Below are 22747 nucleotides of genomic sequence, written 5' to 3' on the forward strand. Positions count from 1 at the left end.
ATATTAGTAGTGCTTTATTACAACTGACTTAATACACTTGAAAGTACATCAGTTGATGTTTCAGAAGTAGTAAGATCATTGATTGCTGCTGCTGCATTGTTGAATCTTGTAAAGTGACCATTGCAATTGTTGGAGGTCTAGTAAAGCTGTAAGGTTGTTGCCAAATATTGCAGGAATATTTGATGAAACTGAAGACACTTCGGAGAAAGTCTCAGTATCAGTAACTGTAGATGTTGGTAAAGTGCTTTCTACAGACTGACTAGATACACTTGAAAGTACATCAGTTGATGTTTCAGAAGTAGTTGAGTCAGTTGATTGCTGCTGCTGCATTGTTGAATCTTGTAAAGTGACAGTTGCAATTGTTGAAGATGTAGTTGAGGCTTCTAAGGTTTATTCCAATATCTGCAGATGTTAATGAAACTGAAGACACTGGAGAAAGTCTCAGTATCAGTAACTGTAGATGTTGGTACAGTGCTTTCTACAGACTGACTAGATACACTTGAAAGTACATCAGTTGATGTTTCAGAAGTGAGTTTAAGTAAGTTGACTGCTGCTGCTGCATTCTGAGAATCTGTGAACTGACAGTTGCAATTGTTGAAGATGTAGTTGAGAAGACTTTATAAGGTTCTTGCAATTCTGCAGATGTTGATGAAACTGAAAACACTGGAGGAAGCTCCAGTATCAGTAACTGTAGATGTTGGTACAGTGCTTTCTCTACAGACTCAGTTCATACACTTGAAAGTACATCATTGATGTTTCAGAAGTAGTTGAGTCAGTTGATTGCTGCTGCTGCATTGTTGAATCTTGTTAAAGTGAAGTTACAATCCTTGGAGGATAGTCAGAGGCTTCTAAGGTTGTTCCAATATCTGCAGATGTTGATGAAACTGAAGACGCTGGAGAAAGTCTCAGTATCAGTAACTGTAGATGTTGGTACAGTGCTTTCTACAGACTGACTAGATACACTTGAAAGTACATCAGTTGATGTTTCAGAAGTAGTTGAGTCAGTCAACTACTGTACTGTAGCTGTTAGGAATCTTGTAAAGTGACAGTTGCAATTGTTGAAGATGTAGTTGAGGCTTCTAAGGTTGTTCCAATATCTGCAGATGTTGATGAAACTGAAGACACTTTTCGGAGAAAGTCTCAGTATCAGTAACTGTAGATGTTGGTACAGTGCTTTATTTTCTACAGACTGACTAGATACACTTGAAAGTACATCAGTTGATGTTTCAGAAGTAGTTGAGTCAGTTGATTGCTGCTGCTGCATTGTTGAATCTTGTAAAGTGACAGTTGCAATTGTTGAAGATGTAGTTGAGGCTTCTAAGGTTGTTCCAATATCTGCAGATGTTGATGAAACTGAAAACATCGGAGAAAGTCTCAGTATCAGTAACTGTAGATGTTGGTACAGTGTTTTCTACAGACTGACTAGATACACTTGAAAGTACATCAGTTGATGTTTCAGAAGTAGTTGAGTCAGTTGATTGCTGCTGCTGCATTGTTGAATCTTGTAAAGTGACAGTTGCAATTGTTGAAGATGTAGTTGAGGCTTCTAAGGTTGTTCCAATATCTGCAGATGTTGATGAAACTGAAGACACTTCGGAGAAAGTCTTAGTATCAGTAACTGTCGATGTTGGTACAGTGCTTTCTACAGACTGACTAGATACACTTGAAAGTACATCAGTTGATGTTTCAGAAGTAGTTGAGTCAGTTGATTGCTGCTGCTGCATTGTTGAATCTTGTAAAGTGACAGTTGCAATTGTTGAAGATGTAGTTGAGGCTTCTAAGGTTGTTCCAATATCTGCAGATGTTGATGAAACTGAAGACACCGGAGAAAGTCTCAGTATCAGTAACTGTAGATGTTGGTACAGTGCTTTCTACAGACTGACTAGATACACTTGAAAGTACATCAGTTGATGTTTCAGAAGTAGTTGAGTCAGTTGATTGCTGCTGCTGCATTGTTGAATCTTGTAAAGTGACAGTTGCAATTGTTGAAGATGTAGTTGAGGCTTCTAAGGTTGTTCCAATATCTGCAGATGTTGATGAAACTGAAGACACTTCGGAGAAAGTCTCAGTATCAGTAACTGTAGATGTTGGTACAGTGCTTTCTACAGACTGACTAGATACACTTGAAAGTACATCAGTTGATGTTTCAGAAGTAGTTGAGTCAGTTGATTGCTGCTGCTGCATTGTTGAATCTTGTAAAGTGACAGTTGCAATTGTTGAAGATGTAGTTGAGGCTTCTAAGGTTGTTCCAATATCTGCAGATGTTGATGAAACTGAAGACACTTCGGAGAAAGTCTCAGTATCAGTAACTGTAGATGTTGGTACAGTGTTTTCTACAGACTGACTAGATACACTTGAAAGTACATCAGTTGATGTTTCAGAAGTAGTTGAGTCAGTTGATTGCTGCTGCTGCATTGTTGAATCTTGTAAAGTGACAGTTGCAATTGTTGAAGATGTAGTTGAGGCTTCTAAGGTTGTTCCAATATCTGCAGATGTTGATGAAACTGAAGACACTTCGGAGAAAGTCTCAGTATCAGTAACTGTAGATGTTGGTACAGTGCTTTCTACAGACTGACTAGATACACTTGAAAGTACATCAGTTGATGTTTCAGAAGTAGTTGAGTCAGTTGATTGCTGCTGCTGCATTGTTGAATCTTGTAAAGTGACAGTTGCAATTGTTGAAGATGTAGTTGAGGCTTCTAAGGTTGTTCCAATATCTGCAGATGTTGATGAAACTGAAGACACTTCGGAGAAAGTCTCAGTATCAGTAACTGTAGATGTTGGTACAGTGCTTTCTACAGACTGACTAGATACACTTGAAAGTACATCAGTTGATGTTTCAGAAGTAGTTGAGTCAGTTGATTGCTGCTGCTGCATTGTTGAATCTTGTAAAGTGACAGTTGCAATTGTTGAAGATGTAGTTGAGGCTTCTAAGGTTGTTCCAATATCTGCAGATGTTGATGAAACTGAAGACACTTCGGAGAAAGTCTCAGTATCAGTAACTGTAGATGTTGGTACAGTGCTTTCTACAGACTGACTAGATACACTTGAAAGTACATCAGTTGATGTTTCAGAAGTAGTTGAGTCAGTTGATTGCTGCTGCTGCATTGTTGAATCTTGTAAAGTGACAGTTGCAATTGTTGAAGATGTAGTTGAGGCTTCTAAGGTTGTTCCAATATCTGCAGATGTTGATGAAACTGAAGACACTTCGGAGAAAGTCTCAGTATCAGTAACTGTAGATGTTGGTACAGTGCTTTCTACAGACTGACTGATCACTTGAAAGTACATCAGTGGATGTTTCAGAAGTAGTTGAGTCAGTTGATTGCTGCTGCTGCATTGTTGAATCTTGTAAAGTGACAGTTGCAATTGTTGAAGATGTAGTTGAGGCTTCTAAGGTTGTTCCAATATCTGCAGATGTTGATGAAACTGAAGACACTTCGGAGAAAGTCTCAGTATCGGTCTCTGTAGATGTTGCAGTGCATTCCACAGACTCTATAGATACAGTTGAAAGTACATCAGTTGATGTTTCAGAAGTAGTTGAGTCAGTTGATTGCTGCTGCTGCATTGTTGAATCTTGTAAAGTGACAGTTGCAATTGTTGAAGATGTAGTTGAGGCTTCTAAGGTTGTTCCAATATCTGCAGATGTTGATGAAACTGAAGACACTTCGGAGAAAGTCTCAGTATCAGTAACTGTAGATGTTGGTACCGTGTTTCAGACTGACTCATACACTGAAAGTACATCATTGATGTTTTAGAAGTAGTTGAGTCAGTTGATTGCTGCTGCTGCATTGTTGAATCTTGTAAAGTGACAGTTGCAATTGTTGAAGATGTAGTTGAGGCTTCTAAGGTTGTTCCAATATCTGCAGATGTTGATGAAACTGAAGACACTTCGGAGAAAGTCTCAGTATCAGTAACTGTAGATGTTGGTACAGTGCTTTCTACAGAATCACTAGATACTCTTGTAGGTACATCAGTTGATGTCAGCAGTAGTTGAGTCAGTTGATTGCTGCTGCTGCATTGTTGAATCTTGTAAAGTGACAGTTGCAATTGTTGAAGATGTAGTTGAGGCTTCTAAGGTTGTTCCAATATCTGCAGATGTTGATGAAACTGAAGACACTTCGGAGAAAGTCTCAGTATCAGTAACTGTAGATGTTGGTACAGTGCTTTCTACAGACTGACTAGATACCTGAAAGTACATCAGTTGATGTTTCAGAAGTAGTTGAGTCAGTTGATTGCTGCTGCTGCATTGTTGAATCTTGTAAAGTGACAGTTGCAATTGTTGAAGATGTAGTTGAGGCTTCTAAGGTTGTTCCAATATCTGCAGATGTTGATGAAACTGAAGACACTTCGGAGAAAGTCTCAGTATCAGTAACTGTAGATGTTGGTACAGTGCTTTCTACAGACTGACTAGATACACTTGAAAGTACATCAGTTGATGTTTCAGAAGTAGTTGAGTCAGTTGATTGCTGCTGCTGCATTGTTGAATCTTGTAAAGTGACAGTTGCAATTGTTGAAGATGTAGTTGAGGCTTCTAAGGTTGTTCCAATATCTGCAGATGTTGATGAAACTGAAGACACTTCGGAGAAAGTCTCAGTATCAGTAACTGTAGATGTTGGTACAGTGCTTTCTACAGACCTGACTAGATACACTTGAAAGTACATCAGTTGATGTTTCAGAAGTAGTTGAGTCAGTTGATTGCTGCTGCTGCATTGTTGAATCTTGTAAAGTGACAGTTGCAATTGTTGAAGATGTAGTTGAGGCTTCTAAGGTTGTTCCAATATCTGCAGATGTTGATGAAACTGAAGACACTTCGGAGAAAGTCTCAGTATCAGTAACTGTAGATGTTGGTACAGTGCTTTCTACAGACTGACTAGATACAATTGAAAGTACATCAGTTGATGTTTCAGAAGTAGTTGAGTCAGTTGATTGCTGCTGCTGCATTGTTGAATCTTGTAAAGTGACAGTTGCAATTGTTGAAGATGTAGTTGAGGCTTCTAAGGTTGTTCCAATATCTGCAGATGTTGATGAAACTGAAGACACTTCGGAGAAAGTCTCAGTATCAGTAACTGTAGATGTTGGTACAGTGCTTTCTACAGACTGACTAGATACACTTGAAAGTACATCAGTTGATGTTTCAGAAGTAGTTGAGTCAGTTGATTGCTGCTGCTGCATTGTTGAATCTTGTAAAGTGACAGTTGCAATTGTTGAAGATGTAGTTGAGGCTTCTAAGGTTGTTCCAATATCTGCAGATGTTGATGAAACTGAAGACACTTCGGAGAAAGTCTCAGTATCGGTCTCTGTAGATGTTGTTGCAGTGCATTCCACAGACTCTATAGATACAGTTGAAAGTACATCAGTTGATGTTTCAGAAGTAGTTGAGTCAGTTGATTGCTGCTGCTGCATTGTTGAATCTTGTAAAGTGACAGTTGCAATTGTTGAAGATGTAGTTGAGGCTTCTAAGGTTGTTCCAATATCTGCAGATGTTGATGAAACTGAAGACACTTCGGAGAAAGTCTCAGTATCAGTAACTGTAGATGTTGGTACAGTGCTTTCTACAGACTGACTAGATACAATTGAAAGTACATCAGTTGATGTTTCAGAAGTAGTTGAGTCAGTTGATTGCTGCTGCTGCATTGTTGAATCTTGTAAAGTGACAGTTGCAATTGTTGAAGATGTAGTTGAGGCTTCTAAGGTTGTTCCAATATCTGCAGATGTTGATGAAACTGAAGACACTTCGGAGAAAGTCTCAGTATCAGTAACTGTAGATGTTGGTACAGTGCTTTCTACAGACTGACTAGATACACTTGAAAGTACATCAGTTGATGTTTCAGAAGTAGTTGAGTCAGTTGATTGCTGCTGCTGCATTGTTGAATCTTGTAAAGTGACAGTTGCAATTGTTGAAGATGTAGTTGAGGCTTCTAAGGTTGTTCCAATATCTGCAGATGTTGATGAAACTGAAGACACTTCGGAGAAAGTCTCAGTATCAGTAACTGTAGATGTTGGTACAGTGCTTTCTACAGACTGACTAGATACACTTGAAAGTACATCAGTTGATGTTTCGAAGTAGTTGAGTCAGTTGATTGCTGCTGCTGCATTGTTGAATCTTGTAAAGTGACAGTTGCAATTGTTGAAGATGTAGTTGAGGCTTCTAAGGTTGTTCCAATATCTGCAGATGTTGATGAAACTGAAACACTTGGAGAAAGTCTCAGTATCAGTAACTGTAGATGTTGGTACAGTGCTTTCTACAGACTGACTAGATACACTTGAAAGTACATCAGTTGATGTTTCAGAAGTAGTTGAGTCAGTTGATTGCTGCTGCTGCATTGTTGAATCTTGTAAAGTGACAGTTGCAATTGTTGAAGATGTAGTTGAGGCTTCTAAGGTTGTTCCAATATCTGCAGATGTTGATGAAACTGAAGACACTTCGGAGAAAGTCTCAGTATCAGTAACTGTAGATGTTGGTACAGTGCTTTCTACAGACTGACTAGATACACTTGAAAGTACATCAGTTGATGTTTCAGAAGTAGTTGAGTCAGTTGATTGCTGCTGCTGCATTGTTGAATCTTGTAAAGTGACAGTTGCAATTGTTGAAGATGTAGTTGAGGCTTCTAAGGTTGTTCCAATATCTGCAGATGTTGATGAAACTGAAGACACTTCGGAGAAAGTCTCAGTATCAGTAACTGTAGATGTTGACAGTGTTTTCTACAGACTGACTAGATACACTTGAAAGTACATCAGTTGATGTTTCAGAAGTAGTTGAGTCAGTTGATTGCTGCTGCTGCATTGTTGAATCTTGTAAAGTGACAGTTGCAATTGTTGAAGATGTAGTTGAGGCTTCTAAGGTTGTTCCAATATCTGCAGATGTTGATGAAACTGAAGACACCGGAGAAAGTCTCAGTATCAGTAACTGTAGATGTTGGTACAGTGCTTTCCACAGTCTGAATAGATACACTTGAAAGTACATCAGTTGATGTTTCAGAAGTAGTTGAGTCAGTTGATTGCTGCTGCTGCATTGTTGAATCTTGTAAAGTGACAGTTGCAATTGTTGAAGATGTAGTTGAGGCTTCTAAGGTTGTTCCAATGTTCCAGATGTTGATGAAACTGAAGACACTTCGGAGAAAGTCTCAGTATCAGTAACTGTAGATGTTGGTACAGTGCTTTCTACAGACTGACTAGATACACTTGAAAGTACATCAGTTGATGTTTCAGAAGTAGTTGAGTCAGTTGATTGCTGCTGCTGCATTGTTGAATCTTGTAAAGTGACAGTTGCAATTGTTGAAGATGTAGTTGAGGCTTCTAAGATTATGCAATCCTGCAGATGTTGATGAAACTGAAGACACTTCGGAGAAAGTCTCAGTATCAGTAACTGTAGATGTTGGTACAGTGTTTTCTACAGACTGACTAGATACACTTGAAAGTACATCAGTTGATGTTTCAGAAGTAGTTGAGTCAGTTGATTGCTGCTGCTGCATTGTTGAATCTTGTAAAGTGACAGTTGCAATTGTTGAAGATGTAGTTGAGGCTTCTAAGGTTGTTCCAATATCTGCAGATGTTGATGAAACTGAAGACACTTCGGAGAAAGTCTCAGTATCAGTAACTGTAGATGTTGGTACAGTGTACCAGACTGACTAGATACACTTGAAAGTACATCAGTTGATGTTTCAGAAGTAGTTGAGTCAGTTGATTGCTGCTGCTGCATTGTTGAATCTTGTAAAGTGACAGTTGCAATTGTTGAAGATGTAGTTGAGGCTTCTAAGGTTGTTCCAATATCTGCAGATGTTGATGAAACTGAAGACACTTGGAGAAAGTCTCAGTATCAGTAACTGTAGATGTTGATGTAGGTGTTTTCTACAGACTGACTAGATACACTTGAAAGTACATCAGTTGATGTTTCAGAAGTAGTTGAGTCAGTTGATTGCTGCTGCTGCATTGTTGAATCTTGTAAAGTGACAGTTGCAATTGTTGAAGATGTAGTTGAGGCTTCTAAGGTTGTTCCAATATCTGCAGATGTTGATGAAACTGAAGACACTTCGGAGAAAGTCTCAGTATCAGTAACTGTAGATGTTGGTACAGTGCTTTCTACAGACTGACTAGATACACTTGAAAGTACATCAGTTGATGTTTCAGAAGTAGTTGAGTCAGTTGATTGCTGCTGCTGCATTGTTGAATCTTGTAAAGTGACAGTTGCAATTGTTGAAGATGTAGTTGAGGCTTCTAAGGTTGTTCCAATATCTGCAGATGTTGATGAAACTGAAGACACTTCGGAGAAAGTCTCAGTATCAGTAACTGTAGATGTTGGTACAGTGCTTTCTACAGACTGACTAGATACACTTGAAAGTACATCAGTTGATGTTTCAGAAGTAGTTGAGTCAGTTGATTGCTGCTGCTGCATTGTTGAATCTTGTAAAGTGACAGTTGCAATTGTTGAAGATGTAGTTGAGGCTTCTAAGGTTGTTCCAATATCTGCAGATGTTGATGAAACTGAAGACACTTCGGAGAAAGTCTCAGTATCAGTAACTGTAGATGTTGGTACAGTGCTTTCTACAGACTGACTAGATACACTTGAAAGTACATCAGTTGATGTTTCAGAAGTAGTTGAGTCAGTTGATTGCTGCTGCTGCATTGTTGAATCTTGTAAAGTGACAGTTGCAATTGTTGAAGATGTAGTTGAGGCTTCTAAGGTTGTTCCAATATCTGCAGATGTTGATGAAACTGAAGACACTTCGGAGAAAGTCTCAGTATCAGTAACTGTAGATGTTGGTACAGTGCTTTCTACAGACTGACTAGATACACTTGAAAGTACATCAGTTGATGTTTCAGAAGTAGTTGAGTCAGTTGATTGCTGCTGCTGCATTGTTGAATCTTGTAAAGTGACAGTTGAATATCTGCAGATGTTGATGAAACTGAAGACACTTCGGAGAAAGTCTCAGTATCAGTAACTGTAGATGTTGGTACAGTGCTTTCTACAGACTGACTAGATACACTTGAAAGTACATCAGTTGATGTTTCAGAAGTAGTTGAGTCAGTTGATTGCTGCTGCTGCATTGTTGAATCTTGTAAAGTGACAGTTGCAATTGTTGAAGATGAAGTTCAGTCTTCTAAGCTACATACAATATCTGCAGATGTTGATGAAACTGAAGACACTTCGGAGAAAGTCTCAGTATCAGTAACTGTAGATGTTGGTACAGTGCTTTCTACAGACTGACTAGATACACTTGAAAGTACATCAGTTGATGTTTCAGAAGTAGTTGAGTCAGTTGATTGCTGCTGCTGCATTGTTGAATCTTGTAAAGTGACAGTTGCAATTGTTGAAGATGTAGTTGAGGCTTCTAAGGTTGTTCCAATATCTGCAGATGTTGATGAAACTGAAGACACTTCGGAGAAAGTCTCAGTATCAGTAACTGTAGATGTTGGTACAGTGCTTTCTACAGACTGACTAGATACACTTGAAAGTACATCAGTTGATGTTTCAGAATAGTCAGTCAGTTGATTGCTGCTGCTGCATTGTTGAATCTTGTAAAGTGACAGTTGCAATTGTTGAAGATGTAGTTGAGGCTTCTAAGGTTGTTCCAATATCTGCAGATGTTGATGAAACTGAAGACACTTTCGGAGAAAGTCTCAGTATCAGTAACTGTAGATGTTGGTACAGTTCTTTCTACAGACTGACTAGAAACACATGTTAGTTCTTGAGTTGATGTCTCAGTTGTCGTCGAGTCATTTGATTGCTGCTGCTGCATTGTTGAATCTTGTAAAGTGACAGTTGCAATTGTTGAAGATGTAGTTGAGGCTTCTAAGGTTGTTCCAATATCTGCAGATGTTGATGAAAATGAAGACACTTCGGAGAAAGTCTCAGTATCGGTCTCTGTAGATGTTGTTGCAGTGCATTCCACAGACTCTATAGATAGATTGAAAGTTAGTCGTTGATGTTTCAGAAGTAGTTGAGTCAGTTGATTGCTGCTGCTGAATTGTTGAATCTTGTAAAGTGACAGTTGCAATTGTTGAAGATGTAGTTGAGGCTTCTAAGGTTGTTCCAATATCTGCAGATGTTGATGAAACTGAAGACACTTCGGAGAAGTCTCAGTATCAGTAACTGTAGATGTTGGTACAGTGTTTTCTACAGACTGACTAGATACACTTGAAAGTACATCAGTTGATGTTTCAGAAGTAGTTGAGTCAGTTGATTGCTGCTGCTGCATTGTTGAATCTTGTAAAGTGACAGTTGCAATTGTTGAAGATGTAGTTGAGGCTTCTAAGGTTGTTCCAATATCTGCAGATGTTGATGAAACTGAAGACACTTCGGAGAAAGTCTCAGTATCAGTAACTGTAGATGTTGGTACAGTGCTTTCTACAGACTGACTAGATACACTTGAAAGTACATCAGTTGATGTTTCAGAAGTAGTTGAGTCAGTTGATTGCTGCTGCTGCATTGTTGAATCTTGTAAAGTGACAGTTGCAATTGTTGAAGATGTAGTTGAGGCTTCTAAGGTTGTTCCAATATCTGCAGATGTTGATGAAACTGAAGACACTTCGGAGAAAGTCTCAGTATCAGTAACTGTAGATGTTGGTACAGTGCTTTCTACAGACTGACTAGATACACTTGAAAGTACATCAGTTGATGTTTCAGAAGTAGTTGAGTCAGTTGATTGCTGCTGCTGCATTGTTGAATGTTGTTTAAAGTGGCATTTACTTGTTGAAGATGTAGTTGAGGCTTCTAATGTTGTTCCAATATCTGCAGATGTTGATGAAACTGAAGACACTTCGGAGAAAGTCTCAGTATCAGTAACTGTAGATGTTGGTACAGTGCTTTCTACAGACTGACTAGATACACTTGAAAGTACATCAGTTGATGTTTCAGAAGTAGTTGAGTCAGTTGATTGCTGCTGCTGCATTGTTGAATCTTGTAAAGTGACAGTTGCAATTGTTGAAGATGTAGTTGAGGCTTCTAAGGTTGTTCCAATATCTGCAGATGTTGATGAAACTGAAGACACTTCGGAGAAAGTCTCAGTATCAGTAACTGTAGATGTTGGTACAGTGCTTTCTACAGACTGACTAGATACACTTGAAAGTACATCAGTTGATGTTTCAGAAGTAGTTGAGTCAGTTGATTGCTGCTGCTGCATTGTTGAATCTTGTAAAGTGACAGTTGCAATTGTTGAAGATGTAGTTGAGGCTTCTAAGGTTGTTCCAATATCTGCAGATGTTGATGAAACTGAAGACACTTGGAAGTTTTCAGTATCGGTCTCTGTAGATGTTGTTGCAGTGCATTCCACAGACTGTATAGATACAGTTGAAAGTACATCAGTTGATGTTTCAGAAGTAGTTGAGTCAGTTGATTGCTGCTGCTGCATTGTTGAATCTTGTAAAGTGACAGTTGCAATTGTTGAAGATGTAGTTGAGGCTTCTAAGGTTGTTCCAATATCTGCAGATGTTGATGAAACTGAAGACACTTCGGAGAAAGTCTCAGTATCAGTAACTGTAGATGTTGGTACAGTGTTTTCTACAGACTGACTAGATACACTTGAAAGTACATCAGTTGATGTTTCAGAAGTAGTTGAGTCAGTTGATTGCTGCTGCTGCATTGTTGAATCTTGTAAAGTGACAGTTGCAATTGTTGAAGATGTAGTTGAGGCTTCTAAGGTTGTTCCAATATCTGCAGATGTTGATGAAACTGAAGACCTGGAGAAAGTCTCAGTATCAGTAACTGTAGATGTTGGTACAGTGCTTTCTACAGACTGACTAGATACACTTGAAAGTACATCAGTTGATGTTTCAGAAGTAGTTGAGTCAGTTGATTGCTGCTGCTGCATTGTTGAATCTTGTAAAGTGACAGTTGCAATTATTGAAGATGTAGTTGAGGCTTCTAAGGTTGTTCCAATATCTGCAGATGTTGATGAAACTGAAGACACTTCGGAGAAAGTCTCAGTATCAGTAACTGTAGATGTTGGTACAGTGCTTTCTACAGACTGACTAGATACACTTGAAAGTACATCAGTTGATGTTTCAGAAGTAGTTGAGTCAGTTGATTGCTGCTGCTGCATTGTTGAATCTTGTAAAGTGACAGTTGCAATTGTTGAAGATGTAGTTGAGGCTTCTAAGGTTGTTCCAATATCTGCAGATGTTGATGAAACTGAAGACACTTCGGAGAAAGTCTCAGTATCAGTAACTGTAGATGTTGGTACAGTGTTTTCTACAGACTGACTAGATACACTTGAAAGTACATCAGTTGATGTTTCAGAAGTAGTTGAGTCAGTTGATTGCTGCTGCTGCATTGTTGAATCTTGTAAAGTGACAGTTGCAATTGTTGAAGATGTAGTTGAGGCTTCTAAGGTTGTTCCAATATCTGCAGATGTTGATGAAACTGAAGACACTTCGGAGAAAGTCTCAGTATCAGTAACTGTAGATGTTGGTACAGTGCTTTCTACAGACTGACTAGATACACTTGAAAGTACATCAGTTGATGTTTCAGAAGTAGTTGAGTCAGTTGATTGCTGCTGCTGCATTGTTGAATCTTGTAAAGTGACAGTTGCAATTGTTGAAGATGTAGTTGAGGCTTCTAAGGTTGTTCCAATATCTGCAGATGTTGATGAAACTGAAGACACTTGGAGAAAGTCTCAGTATCAGTAACTGTAGATGTTGGTACAGTGCTTTCTACAGACTGACTAGATACACTTGAAAGTACATCAGTTGATGTTTCAGAAGTAGTTGAGTCAGTTGATTGCTGCTGCTGCATTGTTGAATCTTGTAAAGTGACAGTTGCAATTGTTGAAGATGTAGTTGAGGCTTCTAAGGTTGTTCCAATATCTGCAGATGTTGATGAAACTGAAGACACTTCGGAGAAAGTCTCAGTATCAGTAACTGTAGATGTTGGTTAGGTGTTGCCAGACTGACTAGATACACTTGAAAGTACATCAGTTGATGTTTCAGAAGTAGTTGAGTCAGTTGATTGCTGCTGCTGCATTGTTGAATCTTGTAAAGTGACAGTTGCAATTGTTGAAGATGTAGTTGAGGCTTCTAAGGTTGTTCCAATATCTGCAGATGTTGATGAAACTGAAGACACTTCGGAGAAAGTCTCAGTATCAGTAACTGTAGATGTTGGTACAGTGCTTTCTACAGACTGACTAGATACACTTGAAAGTACATCAGTTGATGTTTCAGAAGTAGTTGAGTCAGTTGATTGCTGCTGCTGCATTGTTGAATCTTGTAAAGTGACAGTTGCAATTGTTGAAGATGTAGTTGAGGCTTCTAAGGTTGTTCCAATATCTGCAGATGTTGATGAAACTGAAGACACTTCGGAGAAAGTCTCAGTATCAGTAACTGTAGATGTTGGTACAGTGTTTTCTACAGACTGACTAGATACACTTGAAAGTACATCAGTTGATGTTTCAGAAGTAGTTGAGTCAGTTGATTGCTGCTGCTGCATTGTTGAATCTTGTAAAGTGACAGTTGCAATTGTTGAAGATGTAGTTGAGGCTTCTAAGGTTGTTCCAATATCTGCAGATGTTGATGAAACTGAAGACACTTCGGAGAAAGTCTCAGTATCAGTAACTGTAGATGTTGGTACAGTGCTTTCTACAGACTGACTAGATACACTTGAAAGTACATCAGTTGATGTTTCAGAAGTAGTTGAGTCAGTTGATTGCTGCTGCTGCATTGTTGAATCTTGTAAAGTGACAGTTGCAATTGTTGAAGATGTAGTTGAGGCTTCTAAGGTTGTTCCAATATCTGCAGATGTTGATGAAACTGAAGACACTTCGGAGAAAGTCTCAGTATCAGTAACTGTAGATGTTGGTACAGTGCTTTCTACAGACTGACTAGATACACTTGAAAGTACATCAGTTGATGTTTCAGAAGTAGTTGAGTCAGTTGATTGCTGCTGCTGCATTGTTGAATCTTGTAAAGTGACAGTTGCAATTGTTGAAGATGTAGTTGAGGCTTCTAAGGTTGTTCCAATATCTGCAGATGTTGATGAAACTGAAGACACTTCGGAGAAAGTCTCAGTATCAGTAACTGTTGATGTTGGGACAGTGCTTTCTACAGACTGACTAGATACACTTGAAAGTACATCAGTTGATGTTTCAGAAGTAGTTGAGTCAGTTGATTGCTGCTGCTGCATTGTTGAATCTTGTAAAGTGACAGTTGCAATTGTTGAAGATGTAGTTGAGGCTTCTAAGGTTGTTCCAATATCTGCAGATGTTGATGAAACTGAAGACACTTCGGAGAAAGTCTCAGTATCAGTAACTGTAGATGTTGGTACAGTGCTTTCTACAGACTGACTAGATACACTTGAAAGTACATCAGTTGATGTTTCAGAAGTAGTTGAGTCAGTTGATTGCTGCTGCTGGTCAATCTTGTAAAGTGACAGTTGCAATTGTTGAAGATGTAGTTGAGGCTTCTAAGGTTGTTCCAATATCTGCAGATGTTGATGAAACTGAAGACACTTCGGAGAAAGTCTCAGTATCAGTAACTGTAGATGTTGGTACAGTGCTTTCTACAGACTGACTAGATACACTTGAAAGTACATCAGTTGATGTTTCAGAAGTAGTTGAGTCAGTTGATTGCTGCTGCTGCATTGTTGAATCTTGTAAAGTGACAGTTGCAATTGTTGAAGATGTAGTTGAGGCTTCTAAGGTTGTTCCAATATCTGCAGATGTTGATGAAACTGAAGACACTTCGGAGAAAGTCTCAGTATCAGTAACTGTAGATGTTGGTACAGTGCTTTCTACAGACTGACTAGATACACTTGAAAGTACATCAGTTGATGTTTCAGAAGTAGTTGAGTCAGTTGATTGCTGCTGCTGCATTGTTGAATCTTGTAAAGTGACAGTTGCAATTGTTGAAGATGTAGTTGAGGCTTCTAAGGTTGTTCCAATATCTGCAGATGTTGATGAAACTGAAGACACTTCGGAGAAAGTCTCAGTATCAGTAACTGTAGATGTTGGTACAGTGCTTTCTACAGACTGACTAGATACACTTGAAAGTACATCAGTTGATGTTTCAGAAGTAGTTGAGTCAGTTGATTGCTGCTGCTGCATTGTTGAATCTTGTAAAGTGACAGTTGCAATTGTTGAAGATGTAGTTGAGGCTTCTAAGGTTGTTCCAATATCTGCAGATGTTGATGAAACTGAAGACACTTCGGAGAAAGTCTCAGTATCAGTAACTGTAGATGTTGGTACAGTGCTTTCTACAGACTGACTAGATACACTTGAAAGTACATCAGTTGATGTTTCAGAAGTAGTTGAGTCAGTTGATTGCTGCTGCTGCATTGTTGAATCTTGTAAAGTGACAGTTGCAATTGTTGAAGATGTAGTTGAGGCTTCTAAGGTTGTTCCAATATCTGCAGAGGTTGATGAAACTGAAGCACTTCAGGAGAAAGTCTCAGTATCAGTAACTGTAGATGTTGGTACAGTGCTTTCTACAGACTGACTAGATACACTTGAAAGTACATCAGTTGATGTTTCAGAAGTAGTTGAGTCAGTTGATTGCTGCTGCTGCATTGTTGAATCTTGTAAAGTGACAGTTGCAATTGTTGAAGATGTAGTTGAGGCTTCTAAGGTTGTTCCAATATCTGCAGATGTTGATGAAACTGAAGACACTTCGGAGAAAGTCTCAGTATCAGTAACTGTAGATGTTGGTACAGTGCTTTCTACAGACTGACTAGATACACTTGAAAGTACATCAGTTGATGTTTCAGAAGTGGTTGAGTCAGTTGATTGCTGCTGCTGCATTGTTGAATCTTGTAAAGTGACAGTTGCAATTGTTGAAGATGTAGTTGAGGCTTCTAAGGTTGTTCCAATATCTGCAGATGTTGATGAAACTGAAGACACTTCGGAGAAAGTCTCAGTATCAGTAACTGTAGATGTTGGTACAGTGTCTTCTACAGACTGACTAGATACACTTGAAAGTACATCAGTTGATGTTTCAGAAGTAGTTGAGTCAGTTGATTGCTGCTGCTGCATTGTTGAATCTTGTAAAGTGACAGTTGCAATTGTTGAAGATGTAGTTGAGGCTTCTAAGGTTGTTCCAATATCTGCAGATGTTGATGAAACTGAATACACTGAGGAGAAAGTCTCTGTATCAGTAACTGTAGATGTTGGTACAGTGCTTTCTACAGACTGACTAGATACACTTGAAAGTACATCAGTTGATGTTTCAGAAGTAGTTGAGTCAGTTGATTGCTGCTGCTGCATTGTTGAATCTTGTAAAGTGACAGTTGCAATTGTTGAAGATGTAGTTGAGGCTTCTAAGGTTGTTCCAATATCTGCAGATGTTGATGAAACTGAAGACACTTGGAGAGTACCGTATCAGTAACTGTAGATGTTGGTACAGTGCTTTCTACAGACTGACTAGATACACTTGAAAGTACATCAGTTGATGTTTCAGAAGTAGTTGAGTCAGTTGATTGCTGCTGCTGCATTGTTGAATCTTGTAAAGTGACAGTTGCAATTGTTGAAGATGTAGTTGAGGCTTCTAAGGTTGTTCCAATATCTGCAGATGTTGATGAAACTGAAGACACTTCGGAGAAAGTCTCAGTATCAGTAACTGTAGATGTTGGTACAGTGCTTTCTACAGACTGACTAGATACACTTGAAAGTACATCAGTTGATGTTTCAGAAGTAGTTGAGTCAGTTGATTGCTGCTGCTGCATTGTTGAATCTTGTAAAGTGACAGTTGCAATTGTTGAAGATGTAGTTGAGGCTTCTAAGGTTGTTCCAATATCTGCAGATGTTGATGAAACTGAAGACACTTCGGAGAAAGTCTCAGTATCAGTAACTGTAGATGTTGGTACAGTGCTTTCTACAGACTGACTAGATACACTTGAAAGTACATCAGTTGATGTTTCAGAAGTAGTTGAGTCAGTTGATTGCTGCTGCTGCATTGTTGAATCTTGTAAAGTGACAGTTGCAATTGTTGAAGATGTAGTTGAGGCTTCTAAGGTTGTTCCAATATCTGCAGATGTTGATGAAACTGAAGACACTTGGAGAAAGTCTCAGTATCAGTAACTGTAGATGTTGTTACAGTGCTTTCTACAGACTGACTAGATACACTTTAAAGTACATCAGTTGATGTTTCATAAGTAGTTGAGTCAGTTGATAGCTGATGCTGCATTGTTGAATCTTGTAAAGTGACAGTTGCAATTGTTGAAGATGTAGTTGAGGCTTCTAAGGTTGTTCCAATATCTGCAGATGTTGATGAAACTGGTGAAGATGATATTCTTGTTTTTAAATTACTAGTACTAGAATCATTACAGGATATAATTCTTATCTTTATTTTAGTGGGTCGTTTTGATGACCTTTGTTTGGTTGAAACAAATGTTTCTTGTGATATTTTTGTGTAATCAAACATCATAGTATCATGCTTTGATGTTGTTGTTTGAATAAAAGATGATTTTATTTTTGATGCATTTTGTTGCATTGATGTTGAAATAATTGTTGAGACATTGGTTTTATGTCCCACAGTTGTGAGAAAGGATGTTGGTTTACCTTGAATTGATGAAACTTTTGAAGATTGAGTTGTATCATTTGTTGGTTGAACAAAATTTGAAGACTTGTCTAATACAGAATGCTTATGAGATGTTTCCTGTTTAATAGTTGTTGATAACTTTGATGAAATTGGTGACACTGTTGAACTGAATTGCTTTTCTATAGCTGAGGTTAGATATTCTTCAGTTGCTGCAGAGGATGTTGGTTTACTAGATACTGATGATGAGTAAGTAGTTTGTGTTTTTTTAGTGTATTTTGCTGTATCTGTTGACTTTTCTGATACAGGTTTCTGAGATGTTTCCTGTTCAACAGATGTTGGTAACTTTGATGAATTTGGTGACACTGTTGTACTGAATTTTTTTTCAAATTTTGAGGTTTGTTGTTCTTCAGTTGCATCAGTAGAAGTTGGTTGATTAGATACTGACGATGCTTGAGTAGATTTTGTTTCATCAGTCTTTGTTGATACAAATGTGGACTTATCTGATACAGAAGTTTTCTGCGATGTTTCGTGTTCAATATTTGTTAGTAACTTGGATGAAATTGGTGACAACTCTGTTGTACTAAGTTGTTTTATTATTTTATGTTCATCAGCACAAGTTGTTGGTTGAACTGGAACTGATGATGCTTTAGTAGACTGCGTTAGATCATTCTTTGTAACTGAAATTGTTGTCTTTTCTGATATAGTGGATTTTTGAGAAGATGTTTCAAATTTTTTTGATATTTGTAATTTTGAGGAAATTGGTGTTAGTTTTGTACTTACATGGTTTTTTATTGTTGGGGTTAGATGTTCCTCAGCACATGAAGACGGTTGAACTGAAACTGATGACGTTCTAAAAGTATGTAAATCATCAGCTATTGTTCCTGGAAGTGTTGACTTTTCTAATACAGAAGGTTTAATGGATGTTTTTGATTCAATAGATGATGATGATGACATAGGTAACACTGTTGTACTGAATTGTTTTAATATTCCTGAAGATTGTTGTTCTTCAGTTGAGCCAGTAGAGGTTGATTTACTAGAAACTAATGATGCTTGATTCGATTGTGTCTTATCAGTTTTTGTTGCTAAAATTGTTGACTTTTCTAGTATAGAAAAACTCTGAGAGGTTTCTTGTTCTATAGATGTTGATAACTTTGATGAAATTGGTGACTCTGTTGTATTAGATCGTTTTATTGATTTATGTTCATCAGCACAGGTTGTTGGTTGAACTGAGACTGATGATGCTCGAGTAGATTGGGTTTGATCATTCTTTGTAGCTAAAATTGTTGTTTTTTCTATAAAAGAAGATTTTTTAGAAGACGCATCAAGTTCTACCGATATCGGTAATTTTGAGGAAATCGGTTTTGTACTCATTTCACTTTTAATTGTTGAGAATTGAATTTCCTCAGCACACGAAGTGGATTCAACTGGGATTGATGATGTTTTAAATGTTTGTAATTTATCAGTTGTTATAGCTGAAAATGTTGACTTTCCTGATAATGAAGGTTTAATGGATGTTTTTGTTTCAGTAGATGATGATGACATAGGTGACACTGTTGTACTGAATTGCTTTTCTATTTCTGACGTTTGATGTTCTTCAGTTGGTGCAGTAGAGGTTAGTTTACTAGATACTGATGATGCTTGGCTTGATTGTGCTTTATCAGTCTTTGCTGCAATTGTTGACTTTTCCAATAAAGAAGATTTTTGAGGTGTTTCTTGGTTAATAGATGTTTGTAACTTTAATGATGTTGGTGACACTGGTGTACTGAATTGCTTTTCTATTGATGAGGTTTGATGTTCTTCAGTTGCTGAAGTAGAGGTTGGTTTGTAAGATACCAATGAAGCTTGGGTAGATTGTGTTTCAACATTCTTTGTTTCTACAATAGTTGACTTTTCCAGTACAGAAGAACTCTGAGATGTTTCTTGGTTAATAGATGTTTGTAACTTTGATGAAGTTGGTAAAACTGTTGTCCTGAATTGCTTTTCTTTTTCTGATGTTTGAAGTTCTACAGCTGCTGCAGTAGTGGCTAGTTCATCAGATACTGATGATACTTGAGTAGGTTGTGTTTTGACATTTTTCGTTACTACAATTGTTGACTTTTCCAATCCAGAATATTTCTGAGATGCTTCCTGTTCAACAGATGTTTGAAACTTTGATGAAGTCAATGACACTGTTGTACTGAATTGTTTTTCTATTGCTGATGTTTGATGTTCTTCAGTTGCTGCAGTAGAGGTTGGTTTGTCAGATACCAATGAGGCTTGGGTAGATTGTGTTTTATCAGTTTTTGTTGCCAAAAGTGTTGACTTTTCTGATAAAGAAGGTTTCTCAGATGTTTCCTGTTCAATAGTTGTTAGTAACTTTAATGAAATCGGTGAAACTGTTGTACTAAACTTTATTTCTATTGCTGAGCTTTGATGTTCTTTAGTTGCAGCAGTAGTATTTGATTTGTCAGACACCAATGAGGCTTGGGTAGATTGTGTTTTATCGGTTTTTGTTGCTAAAATTGTTGACTTTTCTGATAAAGTAGGTTTCTCAGATGTTTCCTGTTCAATAGTTGTTGGTAACTTTGATGAAATAGGTGACACAGTTGAACTAAATTGCTTTCCTATTGCTGAGGTTTGATGTCCTTCAGTTGCTTCAGTAGAGATTGGTTTACGAGATACAGATAATGCTTGAGTAGATTGTATTTCGACATTCTTTGTTTCTACAATAGTTGACTTTTCCAATACAGAAGGTTTCTGAGATGTTTCTTGGTTAATAGATGTTTGTAACTTTGATGAAGTTGGTAACACTGTTGTACTGAATTGCTTTTCTATTTTTGAGGTTTGATGTTCTTCAGTTGCTACAGTAGATGCTTGTCTGCCAGATACTGATGATGCTTGGCTAGATTGTGCTTTATCAGTTTTTGTTGCTAAAATTGTTGACTTTTCTGATACAGAAGGTTTCTGAGAAGTTTCCTGTTCAATAGTTGTTGGTAACTTTGATGAAATCGGTGACACTGTTGTACTGAACTGCTTTTCTATTACTGAGGTTTGATGTTCTTCTGTTGCTGTAGTAGATGTTGGTATGTCAGATACTGATGATGCTTGGCTAGATGGTGCTTTATCAGTCTTCATTGCTGCAATTGTTGACTTTTCCGATACAGAAGATTTTTGAGGTGTTTCCTGTTCAATAGATGTTTGTAACTTTGATGAAGTCAATGACACTGTTGTACTGAATTGTTTTTCTATTGCTGATGTTTGATGTTCTTCAGTTGCTGCAGTAGAGGTTGGTTTGTCAGATACTAATGAGGCTTGGATAGATTGTGTTTTAACAGTTTTTGTTGCTAAAAGTGTTGACTTTTCTGAAACAGAAGGTTTCTCAGATGTTTCCTGTTCAATAGTAGTTGGTAACTTTGATGAAATAGGTGACACAGTTGAACTAAATTGCTTTTCTATAGCTGAGGTTTGATGACCTTCAGTTGCTTCAGTAGAGATTGGTTTACGAGATACAGATGATGCTTGAGTAGATTGTAATTCGACATTCTTTGTTTCTACAATAGTTGACTTTTCCAATACAGAAGGTTTCTGAGATGTTTCTTGGTTAATAGATGTTTGTAACTTTGATGAAGTTGGTAACACTGTTGTACTGAATTGCTTTTCTATTTCTGAGGTTTGATGTTCTTCAGTTGCTACAGTAGATGCTTGTCTGCCAGATACTGATGATGCTTGGCTAGATGGTGCTTTATCAGTCTTCATTGCTGCAATTGTTGACTTTTCCGATACAGAAGATTTTTGAGGTGTTTCCTGTTCAATAGATGTTTGTAACTTTGATGAAGTCAATGACACTGTTGTACTGAATTGTTTTTCTATTGCTGATGTTTGATGTTCTTCAGTTGCTGCAGTAGAGGTTGGTTTGTCAGATACCAATGAGGCTTGGGTAGATTGTGTTTTAACAGTTTTTGTTGCTAAAAGTGTTGACTTTTCTGAAACAGAAGGTTTCTCAGATGTTTCCTGTTCAATAGTTGTTGGTAACTTTGATGAAATAGGTGACACAGTTGAACTAAATTGCTTTTCTATAGCTGAGGTTTGATGACCTTCAGTTGCTTCAGTAGAGATTGGTTTACGAGATACAGATGATGCTTGAGTAGATTGTATTTCGACATTCTTTGTTTCTACAATAGTTGACTTTTCCAATACAGAAGTTTTCTGAGATGTTTCTTGGTTAATAGATGTTTGTAACTTTAATGATGTTGGTGACACTGTTGTACTGAATTGCTTTTCTATTGCTGATGCTTGATGTTCATCAGTTGCTACAGTAGAGGTCGGTTTGTCAGATACTAATGAGGCTTGGATAGATTGTGTTTTATCAGTTTTTGTTGCTAAAACTGTAGACTTTTCTGATAAAGAAGGTTTCTGTGATGTTTCCTGTTCAATAGTAGTTGGTAACTTTGATGAAATAGGTGACACAGTTGAACTAAATTGCTTTTCTATAGCTGAGGTTTGATGACCTTCAGTTGCTTCAGTAGAGATTGGTTTACGAGATACAGATGATGCTTGAGTAGATTGTAATTCGACATTCTTTGTTTCTACAATAGTTGACTTTTCCAATACAGAAGGTTTCTGAGATGTTTCTTGGTTAATAGATGTTTGTAACTTTGATGAAGTCAATGACACTGTTGTACTGAATTGTTTTTCTATTGCTGATGTTTGATGTTCTTCAGTTGCTGCAGTAGAGGTTGGTTTGTCAGATACCAATGAGGCTTGGGTAGATTGTGTTTTAACAGTTTTTGTTGCTAAAAGTGTTGACTTTTCTGAAACAGAAGGTTTCTCAGATGTTTCCTGTTCAATAGTTGTTGGTAACTTTGATGAAATAGGTGACACAGTTGAACTAAATTGCTTTTCTATAGCTGAGGTTTGATGACCTTCAGTTGCTTCAGTAGAGATTGGTTTACGAGATACAGATGATGCTTGAGTAGATTGTAATTCGACATTCTTTGTTTCTACAATAGTTGACTTTTCCAATACAGAAGGTTTCTGAGATGTTTCTTGGTTAATAGATGTTTGTAACTTTGATGAAGTTGGTAACACTGTTGTACTGAATTGCTTTTCTATTTCTGAGGTTTGATGTTCTTCAGTTGCTACAGTAGATGCTTGTCTGCCAGATACTGATGATGCTTGGCTAGATTGTGCTTTATCAGTTTTTGTTGCTAAAATTGTTGACTTTTCTGATACAGAAGGTTTCTGAGAAGTTTCCTGTTCAATAGTTGTTGGTAACTTTGATGAAATCGGTGACACTGTTGTACTGAAC

At 37.7% G+C, this 22747-nt stretch overlaps 7 protein-coding genes across 7 annotated transcripts in view; all 7 read right to left on the reverse strand.

The window, feature by feature from the left end:
- Nucleotides 1-75: 75 nt before the first annotated feature.
- LOC136087978 (serine-rich adhesin for platelets-like) lies at nucleotides 76-7013 on the reverse strand. Its single transcript, XM_065811614.1, has 13 exons — nucleotides 6884-7013; nucleotides 6724-6837; nucleotides 6194-6680; nucleotides 4636-6034; nucleotides 4197-4589; nucleotides 3729-4026; nucleotides 3277-3663; nucleotides 1824-3233; nucleotides 1424-1777; nucleotides 1126-1353; nucleotides 823-893; nucleotides 431-578; nucleotides 76-383 (listed from the first exon to the last, which is right to left on the reverse strand). Exons 1-13 carry the CDS (start codon nucleotides 7011-7013, stop codon nucleotides 76-78), a joined length of 5727 nt encoding a protein of 1908 aa, XP_065667686.1.
- Nucleotides 7014-7066: 53 nt separating this feature from the next.
- On the reverse strand, nucleotides 7067-9045 carry LOC136087979 (serine-rich adhesin for platelets-like). Its single transcript, XM_065811615.1, has 5 exons — nucleotides 8905-9045; nucleotides 7861-8848; nucleotides 7639-7797; nucleotides 7368-7597; nucleotides 7067-7312 (listed from the first exon to the last, which is right to left on the reverse strand). Exons 1-5 carry the CDS (start codon nucleotides 9043-9045, stop codon nucleotides 7067-7069), a joined length of 1764 nt encoding a protein of 587 aa, XP_065667687.1.
- A 45-nt stretch (nucleotides 9046-9090) lies between these two features.
- LOC136087980 (uncharacterized) lies at nucleotides 9091-9737 on the reverse strand. Its single transcript, XM_065811616.1, has 2 exons — nucleotides 9603-9737; nucleotides 9091-9513 (listed from the first exon to the last, which is right to left on the reverse strand). The coding sequence occupies exons 1-2, from the start codon at nucleotides 9735-9737 to the stop codon at nucleotides 9091-9093; spliced, it is 558 nt and encodes a 185-aa protein (XP_065667688.1).
- A 187-nt stretch (nucleotides 9738-9924) lies between these two features.
- On the reverse strand, nucleotides 9925-12558 carry LOC136088517 (serine-rich adhesin for platelets-like). Its single transcript, XM_065812366.1, has one exon. It carries the CDS (start codon nucleotides 12498-12500, stop codon nucleotides 10020-10022), a length of 2481 nt encoding a protein of 826 aa, XP_065668438.1. The 5' UTR covers nucleotides 12501-12558; the 3' UTR covers nucleotides 9925-10019.
- Nucleotides 12554-15263, reverse strand: LOC136087981 (uncharacterized). The gene is made up of 3 exons (XM_065811617.1): nucleotides 14430-15263; nucleotides 12898-14347; nucleotides 12554-12855 (listed from the first exon to the last, which is right to left on the reverse strand). Exons 1-3 carry the CDS (start codon nucleotides 15261-15263, stop codon nucleotides 12554-12556), a joined length of 2586 nt encoding a protein of 861 aa, XP_065667689.1.
- A 99-nt stretch (nucleotides 15264-15362) lies between these two features.
- LOC136087982 (uncharacterized) lies at nucleotides 15363-16187 on the reverse strand. The gene has a single exon (XM_065811618.1). It carries the CDS (start codon nucleotides 16185-16187, stop codon nucleotides 15363-15365), a length of 825 nt encoding a protein of 274 aa, XP_065667690.1.
- Nucleotides 16188-17044: 857 nt separating this feature from the next.
- Nucleotides 17045-22747, reverse strand: part of LOC101241526 (serine-rich adhesin for platelets) — a 17839-nt gene continuing 12136 nt past the window's right edge. Inside the window, exon 2 of the mRNA XM_065812365.1 lies at nucleotides 17045-22747. This exon is cut by the window's right edge and continues 2482 nt beyond it. Coding sequence (XP_065668437.1) covers nucleotides 17047-22747 — 5701 coding nt within the window. The 3' untranslated portion in view covers nucleotides 17045-17046.

This window comes from Hydra vulgaris, chromosome 12 (assembly GCF_038396675.1).
Source record: "Hydra vulgaris chromosome 12, alternate assembly HydraT2T_AEP".
Lineage (NCBI taxonomy): Eukaryota > Metazoa > Cnidaria > Hydrozoa > Anthoathecata > Hydridae > Hydra > Hydra vulgaris.